The sequence below is a fragment of the Rhododendron vialii genome, chromosome 2a, assembly GCF_030253575.1.
Source record: "Rhododendron vialii isolate Sample 1 chromosome 2a, ASM3025357v1".
Taxonomy (NCBI): domain Eukaryota; kingdom Viridiplantae; phylum Streptophyta; class Magnoliopsida; order Ericales; family Ericaceae; genus Rhododendron; species Rhododendron vialii.
In genome coordinates this window covers 10,939,842-10,949,856 of record NC_080558.1, presented here as the reverse complement: position 1 = coordinate 10,949,856, position 10,015 = coordinate 10,939,842, and the positions used below count along the sequence as shown (strand labels likewise).

General features: G+C 37.0%; 1 protein-coding gene across 1 annotated transcript; it reads right to left on the bottom strand.

The window, feature by feature from the left end:
• Window positions 1-750: 750 nt before the first annotated feature.
• Window positions 751-5,262, bottom strand: LOC131317125 (protein STRICTOSIDINE SYNTHASE-LIKE 12-like). Its single transcript, XM_058346695.1, has 3 exons — window positions 5,021-5,262; window positions 2,452-2,709; window positions 751-1,333 (listed from the first exon to the last, which is right to left on the bottom strand). Exons 1-3 carry the CDS (start codon window positions 5,260-5,262, stop codon window positions 844-846), a joined length of 990 nt encoding a protein of 329 aa, XP_058202678.1. The 3' UTR covers window positions 751-843.
• Between the last annotated feature and the right edge of the window lie 4,753 nt (window positions 5,263-10,015).

The window sequence follows — 10,015 nt, the reverse complement described above, 5'->3', positions numbered from 1 at the left end:
CTGTGATTGGGCTTGGTGATTGAAGCATGACCTGCCCATAAGCTCCCACCGAGTCACCCGGCCTGCGAAATCACTATCTAGCCCACGAAATAGATAGTTAATGTTCACACTTTCCATTTCAAAAATATCCTTATGGACTAAGCTACCGATTTTTTCTCTATCTCACAACCCCACTTATTAGGATTGGTAAACCAACTAAGCTACTTGAATTCAAGTTGATGTTTGTTTATTAAAAGTACTTTTGAGGGTGGTCTGTGACATAACAAACCAAGTTTGAATTTATCCTTCAATTGGTTAAACTTTTAAATCAAGTTTGAATGAGGTACTACTCGGCTTGCTCAGGCTACTACTCGAGATTGGATCATGATCAACTCGATTAAAACTCATTTGAGATCGACTTGCCTCATAAAATACTTAGCCAAGCTTGTACATATTTATGAAACTCGTTAAGTTTCATAAATTACTCGCCTCATTCGACTTGTTCATATGCCTGACTCCCTCAAGCATTGCATCGATTTTTTCAAGGGAAAATGACGGCTCAGGACATGTTTTGATAATTAATACCCGCCAAGGATATGCTGAAAATATTTGTTAATGCTGAAAATGTCATTGGCGGATATTAATTATCAAAACACATCATTGACCGTCATTTTCCCTTTTTTCAACTCCTTAATGCAACAAAGTTTATCAAATACTAACAGCATTACAAAGGAAAATAGATAGATTGAGACAACAATTTCATATCCCTTATTTTGGTAGCTCCATATAGTTCTTTCAGAGCAACTTTTATTTAGTACTTGTAGTCGTTAATTTAACATCTCACACACCGCTAGCATCGATAATTCATGGCCCTTTCTTGAACACCCCGACGAAATCAGTATCGCGAGAGCCGATGTATAATGCAGAATTATGTTCTTGCACTACAGCGATAGATGCATTGAAATACCCTGTAACAAGAGGAAGAGTCTCTAGCAACATTCCGAGTCCATTAATCCTCAGACCCTGTGGCGCAGTAAATAATATCGGCTGTTGACTAATTACATTCAGTGCTACCCAATATTCTCCTTCCGTATCACTCCTCTTAATTTTACTCGGATTTCCAGGAAGGTTAATTAGAATCTCAGCGGTGTTAGCTTTAACCCCTGTGAGCCAAAACTTTTGAATTCTCTTACTGACGTACTCTGAAACCAGGACGAAAGAGCTATCGAAGCTCACAGCCGGGCCACCTGCCCCTGCTAGCCCTCTTAGCAACACGATAACTTGTTTAGTCACTGGGTCATATTTTAGCAACCTTCCAGTTGAGTCAGGTTTAAAACCCGGTTGTGTTGCATTCCTGCGCGTATACACGTCTGTACGTTAATTTGTATGTTTTTCTTTATTGGCCATAAAGGAAATCTCATTAATCATAGAAGATCAATATATGAAATCAGTGTAATAGGAAAACGAATGCATGACAGTGTTTCAGAGGGAGAACATGAAAACTCTTAATGCTGCTACTACCAAAATCTCAACCTACTCCTTAACCTTTCAATTTTTATGACAACCATGGAAGAAAAACTAAAAATAGAAATAGTCGATGACAAGTTGCCAACTAAAGACACCCAAAAAACCCCCAATAAAACCAAAACGTACATTCGGGAAATCTCCAATACAATCCAAATGCACTCAACTCCAACGAACAAAAACTTAAACATGTTTTTGAGCATATCCACCTTACAAAAGCAAATGAACTTGACAAGCCCATGGCATATTTTTGGTCAAATTTTATGTCCCTAGCTCAGCATCTCCCAAAAAAGATTTAGACTTTTGTTTGCATTAGGTCTCTAAAACGAACCACTTCCTCTGCACACGGTCCCTAACTAATAAATTTTCTGTCAAATTATTAGTCTCATTTCTCTACTTATCTCTTTTTACTCATTGTCCCAAAAAACTGATCAAAAACCCAAAACCAAACATAGCCCTTCTCTTCTGCAATGGAATTTTGCACAGATTTTATTTGAAGGGTGAGATTTAGTATATGATTGGTGGCACAAATGAGTCGAATTGAATCAAAGTCCATCTGTCTAGGGGTCAACGGTGGCCTTGGAAGGAGACGATCGATATTCGGTGGAGTTTGCACAACTAATTACGTCCAAATAGACAAGTAAAAGTGGCAAAATATAGTTGACGAAAATATTTTACGTACGTACGGTTAAACAAACAGAGTCTTGAAGTTATATAGGCTATAGAGACAATAATCTTATGCCGATTGAATTCATGTAGAAGGAGGAGTCGAAGAGTTAAGAGGGCAATGTCTAGTCAATGAGATCTGCACCCTAGTCAAATACACGGGAGCAGTCAACTATATACGGGAGTAAATGATACCACTGGGCACTGGGCTACCAGACATGCATGCTGTTAGAAAAGAAGAAGGAGAAGAAAATGATTACAGAACGCGTATAAGCTACGTACCACAAGTTGAAGGTTTCGCTAGCATGGGTGAAAAAAACGAGTCCAGATTGCTGGTCGACATCTACGCCATCGGTGAACTTGAAAGGCACACCTTCTGCACTAGTGGCAAGTTGAAGTGCAAGGCCTCCTTGAGGGCCTACCACTAGGAACCCAAAGTAAGCATCAACAATGTAAAGAAACCCCGTTGCATAGTAGAAGCTTAGACCCAACGGTCTCCCACATATAGGCCCCATATTTGGATCAGTTGTTCCATCGCACAATTAATTGCTTGTTCCTGATATCAACAAATAGCTGTTAGAACCCAAAATGTTAAACGAAAGCGCTTAACGCACGACCCTGTCTAGTGTTTACCCAACGCCTTTGTAGCTAATCACTTCAAATCAGTGTTATCAAATATTTGGGATATGTATCGCCTTTGTAGCTAATCGCTCAAGGCAACTGGGTATATGTTGCCATTAAAGGACATTTTTGTCTAAAATTTGGCAAAAGTATTGACATGGGCCTTGCAACAAACGGTACTCAAACGGAAGGGTGCTCCTTGGGTAACGGTAGAAGATGAGGTGGTGTGTATGGGCGTTTTTAAAGGTTAGAGGGTGTCCGTGTCTAAACCGAATAGATGAGGGGGTGTCCGTGTAATTTCACCTTTTTTTAATTTTATAAATCGTATCAGGATATATCATAAGATAGGTTAACCAAAGTTGATATACCACCAAAAATAGTTATAACTAGTTAAAAACAAAAAGTCTACTACACGTTTGAAATAGAAGTTTTTAAGATGAAAAATTCTAAGTTTTTCCATCATTTTGAGGCTTAGAAGAGAATATATATCAGTCAGGTTCTCCTAAGGGATCCCTTGCGGCTAAATTGTATGGACCTCTCATTTTTCAATTGAATTGCGATAATCCGAGCCGCTCAATGTGTTCAGAATGTGATTTTACGGGTACCCGCGAAAAATCACCTAAAAAATGATCAGGAAAGACTTGATCTGAACAGTTCTGCATAAAAATGCATTTATAGTATTTTTATGAAAAACTGCTCGGATTAAGCTCTTCCTGATCATTTTTTTAGCAATTTCGCATGGGTACCTTTAAAATCACGTTCTGAACACATTGAGCAGCTCGGATCGTTGCAATTCGATTGGAAAATGGGAGGTAAGCATGGTAAGGCCGTAATGGATCCCTTCGGAGAACTGTGGGGTGTGTGTGTGTGTATATATATATGTATGTATTTGTGTGTGTGCCTTCTCTAATTAATGCAAAACATCATCGAAACATGTTTGTTTTCTTATACTCCCTTTGCCCCAAAATGATAGTTTTCTATAAAAAGACGTGCAATTTTGAAATTAAAAAAAGTGATTTTGTACATGATTTTTCGAGTTTCTTCACTCTGAATTAAAAAGATATCGATCAGTTCTTTAATTTAGTGCAAAAAAATTCAAAAAATTATGAACAAAATGGATTGAGTTTGAGTTTTCTTCAAATAGTTTGAATGTTGGTGTCTTGCTAACAAGTTTTTTTTATGAAAATCGAGAGGTGAAAAGATAGGTTTAGATTTCGCGAGAAGAAGGAGCTCAATGCATCTCTACTCCTATTGTATTGTTACAGGTTTTCATACTCTTAATGAATTGGAAATTTTTTTTGCCGATCAAAAAAAAAAAAATAGTTTGAATGTTGTCATAATTTGATCAAACATTTTGGAATGCATTTGAGGTTCCGCTTTTTAAAATAAGGTCTAACCTTTTTTTTACTACTTATTGTAGGATATGTTTTGAATCATGACACACAAATGTATCATAAAATTTTTATACAAAAAAGATATGGGACAGGATATATATAGTTTTTCGAAAGAGACCATAAAAAATGTAAGATACATATCCCGTATTGTAGGTTTCTAATAACCATGCCCCAAATTTGCACCCTTCAACATAGTTTCTCATTCACATAGATCTTTGCGTCGTCCTGTTCTCTCTTATTTTTTCCTCTTTTATCCTTGATGCAAGAAATAAGTTGGATATTATTGGATTTCTCTAATTCCAAGATTCCTTTCCTAGACCTCTCTTGTTAGTTACTTCTTTCCAAAGTCACACAGGGAGTAAATTGTATACACACGCAGTTTGAATGAAAGTAATGACGTCAGTCGTGAACTCATAACTTTTGTATATAACATTTAATAAATACCATTCACACATAAATTTATAACATAAATTTGAATTCATCATGTTTGTATGTTAGTAGAACAACTTTTTTGTATCTTGTTATTATGGATTTTTAAACAAATTGAATGCCTTTCTATCCACAGATGTTTTGGATTTTTTACATATTGTATGGATTATATATATACAAAACGTCATATACATCTACACAAAACATTATGCAGGTGTACTATTATACTATCTAAGGAAAATCTCGAGAGCCCATCCATATTTATGGTTTCGTGTTTGACCTAAAATTCCTTCCCTGCATGAGATGAAGATCGATTTAAAAACTAGCAAAATGAGGTTATTTAACATGCTCTTTCTTGCCTTGTTTTCCATTCCTAACATAACCATTCCTCCTTAATTTGGCGTTACCTATTTGGTGCAGTGTAGGCGAATTCTACAAAAACATTGAGTTTGCTATCCCACTTGAGGACCCTACCGTCAGTGACGCTAACATAGGGTCCTCCTCCAGCTGCGTCGAAGGCGGCTGACTCGGGACCCGTGACTCCTGGTGGCAATTGAATCTTACTAAAGAATGGGTACGAATTACCAGAAACAAACACCACAAGAAGAAGAGAGCAGAAAAACATGAAAACAATATTTAGATTTGCCATTGGGTTTTCGAATGAGAATTATGCCAAAGGACCTTGACACTATATATAGGCACAGTACGCGCGCGTATCCCGCTTCAAAACATAATTATATGAACTCGATTTGTATTTTATGCGAAATATTCATATAGATGATGCCATCTCTTTGACCAAGAGCATGCATGCTATCTTGCCAATTTTCTTGACAACAGAGAGAGAAAGGTTTGTTTTGGTAAAGGACAAGAGAGTTATGGGCGTGGGTTGAGTTTCATTATTTTATGATTACTTTTTCGGATAATGCTACTCACGTAACAATTCAAAGACAACAGCTCACACAATCTCTAGCATATATGTGAGACCCACACATAGTAATGTGCAGAGAGCTCACATATATGTGAGAGGTTGTGTTTGGATTGTTGTGTGAATATTATTTTTGTTTTGGATTTCATATATATGATCCATAGCTAAAACTACACGCATGCACATGACAAGTTGAAAACTTGAAATCCAATTGAACCATTAAAACCGATCGAGCAGTACCGTCTCTCTCTCTCTCTCTGGTTTGATTAATAGAGCATATGGGCCATAATGGAAGGCCCGATTCACAAGTTATGCGGCATGTCTACAGGCTAGCTTTTCTTTTCGCTTTCTCTCCAGTTTTTTTTTTTTTTACCACCTTTTTTTTTTTTTTTTTTTGCATTTGGCGATGAATTCTTTTTAGCCGGTCTCAACCAAGGTAATCGAAAAATGAAAATGCTTGGCACCTGAATGTGTTTGAATTGGCAGAGAGTGCTTGGCACCTAAATGTGTTGTAGTCAGAGAGACGTGTGTGTGTGTGTGTGGATCTAATCATGTGCATTGTACAGAGCGACTTGCATCGGACCGCTCTGGAAACATTTCTATTCAAGATTGTATTCGAACATCTATTTTCCTAGAACTCATTGGAAAATTAAAAATGGATATCAATATCAAACTCAGAAATCTACTTTGTTATGACAATACAAAAATATTAGGACAAACAAGAAAACAAAACACACAAGAATATGAATATTTACGTAGTTTTGCTCAAGCACAAAGAAAGAATATACTCCACGGACGAGGAATGACAAGGCCACACTATGAAAGTTACAAAGAGCCAGCAATATCTTGGACTCTTGAGGGAGGTTACAATATCAAGATAGGATACCTAATCTGCAACAAACACCGATTAAAAAACTCAACCAACTTACATTACTTATCCTGCCATAACTCCAGAATTCAAGGCACCTCTAAATAATTTCAACCTTGACTAGAATTCCTACGAACTCAACAATCATAGAGCAATCCTCCTTCTGCCACCCCTCTTCACACGCCCCAATGGGCGATCAACAACTGCGAACAAAGATCTGTTTATGAAATATGCGATGACTCTTAACATAATCAAAATCCCCTTTTACACTCAATTTGGAAAAATCTTTTTCGTCCCAAAATTGAATTTTTCGTAAGGCAAGCTACCAAACAAATGATTGCTACAAAATCAGCACTGATTTCAAGTGGTATGGAAGCTCAAAGCAATTTGGGACAAGGCTTATGTGCTTTTCGAAATGCAGAACTCGAGACAACAGACTCCTTGTTTGTTTTTACACTGCCCCTTTACAAGAAGTATCTGATCGATTATCTTTGAATGTTGGGGTATATCTCTGATTTATCCTTCTGATATCCAATCTTTGGTGATCTTATGGTTTACTAATTAATAGATTTCCCAATTTGGGAAGCAACTCTCTATGATGGGCTGTGGTCAATTTTGATAGCTAGAAAAGATCTCATCTTCAACAATGCAACTCCTCAAAAATCAGAGATTAATTAGTGACTCTTTGGATGAAATCAAAGTTCAACATCAAGAGAAAACTCAGTTGAAGATTTCAGGGGAAATTTAGATGGAATTAGACAAGTCAAGATCTGAGTTTCGAAAGCTTAGGACGGGCGTTTCTGTGTACAATGTACTCTGTTTTTCTATTTTGTGTTTTCCTAGGTTGGTTTCTCTCCAACCTTTTGTGGGGGTTTTTTTAGAGGCAAATGATTGTCGAGGAGGGCAGGGGTGTCAACTTTGTTGTGGGGCCAGTTTTTCCTTGATTGTGATGCCATTTTCTTTGGATTCTTTTAATCATTGTAATATGTTTCAATGATTAGTAAGATTTATTTTACGGGAAAAAAAAGAAAAAAAAAGAAACTTGAACTTGACCACCCACTGAATAAACTCAATTTCAGATTTTACTCACCAATTCGTTAACTCACCCATTTTGTTCCCACAACCGCCCATTCTCAACTAGTTGGCTGGCGTTGCCATCTTTTGCAGCCACCATTTCGATGCCTGCCTTCTATCAAACCACCACTTCTTTAGCCCTTTCCGCCACGAACAATATCATCCATGTTGGGAGGTTACCCAATAAATCGACCCATCGCTGCGTGCTCAAGACCCAATTTGTATAGGAGTAACGACAAACAGTCCACCACATCACTTGTGCCCAATATACATTAAATGACTCATATCCAGTTAAAAGGCTAAGCATTATAAGTGGTGAGTCATCCAATTATATATTAAAGTCCAACTCTTTTTCTATTTATCAGATGTGGGACACAACGTTCACACATATTCTAACAAATCTTCCCCTCATGTGTGAACCGTACATTTGGCCTTAATCCCTCTCTGCATCCAAACTCCCCATTGATTCAGATCTAATACTCTCAACCATATTTCGCGAATTGGGTTTATTCTGCACCCACTCAATCGATTCAGAGTCATCTCAATTGAGAGCCAACATGCCTAGTCACTGGCACCATGCTCCTTGACAAGAACTCCATTGAGAGCCAACGTGCTCATTCACCCGCACCATGCTTCCCGACGAGTCAACTTCATCGATGTGTCTACTAATAATTAAGCAGGTTATTATAAGGAAGTGATGGGTGATGATGAGGACAGCAACAGGGTCAACTGTTGTTACGATAACCACATTGGGAGTTGCGTACCACGAACTCAAGACGATCAAACTTGCGATACGCTTTGCAAAAATAGCAATTGCTTCAAGGAAGGCCATTGCAAGGAATTCAATCACAAGCCTCCCAATCATTATTGTCATTGCCTTTGTTGATCATCCCTAGGACAACTATTTGACATTGGTCAATAATTCACGATTTTTTTCCAGCTTATGGGAGGAAAATCTTTTGGTTGGAAATAAATCGTGCCCCTTGTTTTAGTGTTGTTCTTTTTTCCTTCCTAAATTTGATTTCAAAGCTAAATCTAATTTTTGTTGGTCTTTGTTAGTTTTCTCGATGGGTGTAGGCCTTCAAATATTTAACCCAATTCTAGACTGCCACATGTCACAAGCATCAAAATTAGACACGTCAAATAATGGCCAATCAAATTTTGCCACGTGTCTAATAAGTGTTTAGTAGTTCAAATTAAACGAACTATCCTATCAACTCGTTAAACTTTCAAATCAAGTTCGAACAGGATACTACTCAGCTTACTCGGCTCATAATGTTTAAAAAAGTCAAACTACTCAAGATCGGGCCATGATCGACTTGATTAAAAGTCATTTGAGATTGACTTGCCTAGCTCAATAAATAGCTAAGCTTGAATACATTAATGAAGCTCTGTTTTCAAGCCAAGTTTGAGCAATCGATCGACTACTTGCCTTGTTTAGCTCGTTTATATGCAGAGGCGGTTGCACACCCGTGGAAGGGGTTTGCAGTTGAACATCCTAACTTTTTTTTAAACATTTTATTAGGACCCGTAATTTAAATTTCTTTATTTGCTAATCTTAATGTGGAATTATGCATTTTAACATGAATAATGTTGAGTAAATGCCTTGGGGTTAATGTGTAAAAAGATGGAGAAATTAGGACTTAATGATGTATTTCATAAGTGGAGGGGTGTAAGTGTGGTATATGTTATGTATGTGTATAAAAATAGGAGAGTCTGTGGGATATACACACAACACCCCCCCCCCCCCAACGCACTACAAGAAAAATTCAATTGGGCGACGAATGAAAATCATCACAAATTGCATGTTTTTCATCACAAATAATATAGGTGATGAAAAAAAATTTGTCGATTAAAAGTTGTCGAGGATTCCTACCTGATGACGAAATCTATTTTTTTTGTCACCAAAAAGTGAATAATTGGTGACGAAATTTTTTTCCTCACTTATTGTGCTTTTTGATGACGAAATTTTTTGTCATCAATTATTCCTTTTGGCGATGAAAAAATTCGTCACTAATGGGTCACATCGGTGACGACATTTTTCGTTGCAAAAGATTTTTTCATAGGAGGAAAAAAATCCTTTTTTCTTGCTCCTGCTGGGTTTCGAACCCGAGTCACTTGAGTTTATTGCACAAGTTTCTACCAACTGCACCACACACAATTTTCAGTAACTAGTTGAAATATCTAATATGTAACACATATATTTAACATGAAAATATATTTCGAATGTAATTTTGAACCTTTAAACATTAAAATTAGCAATTTTGATAAACATGAAAGTTGTAGGCAATTGAGTTATTGTTCAAACCCAATTTGAATTATCTCAATTGGAGTTTTTAGTGAAGAGTTATGTCCGAAATACATTTAGTGACAAAGCGCAATTCATAAATTTTATCACGAAAGTTACCTATTTGAAGACGAAATATATTTTTCGTGGCTAAAAGAGTTAAAATGGCGACGAAATTATTTTTTGTTACCAAAGTTAAGCATTTTGTGACGAAATAAATATTTCGTTACTAAATTGCTTTCATTTGG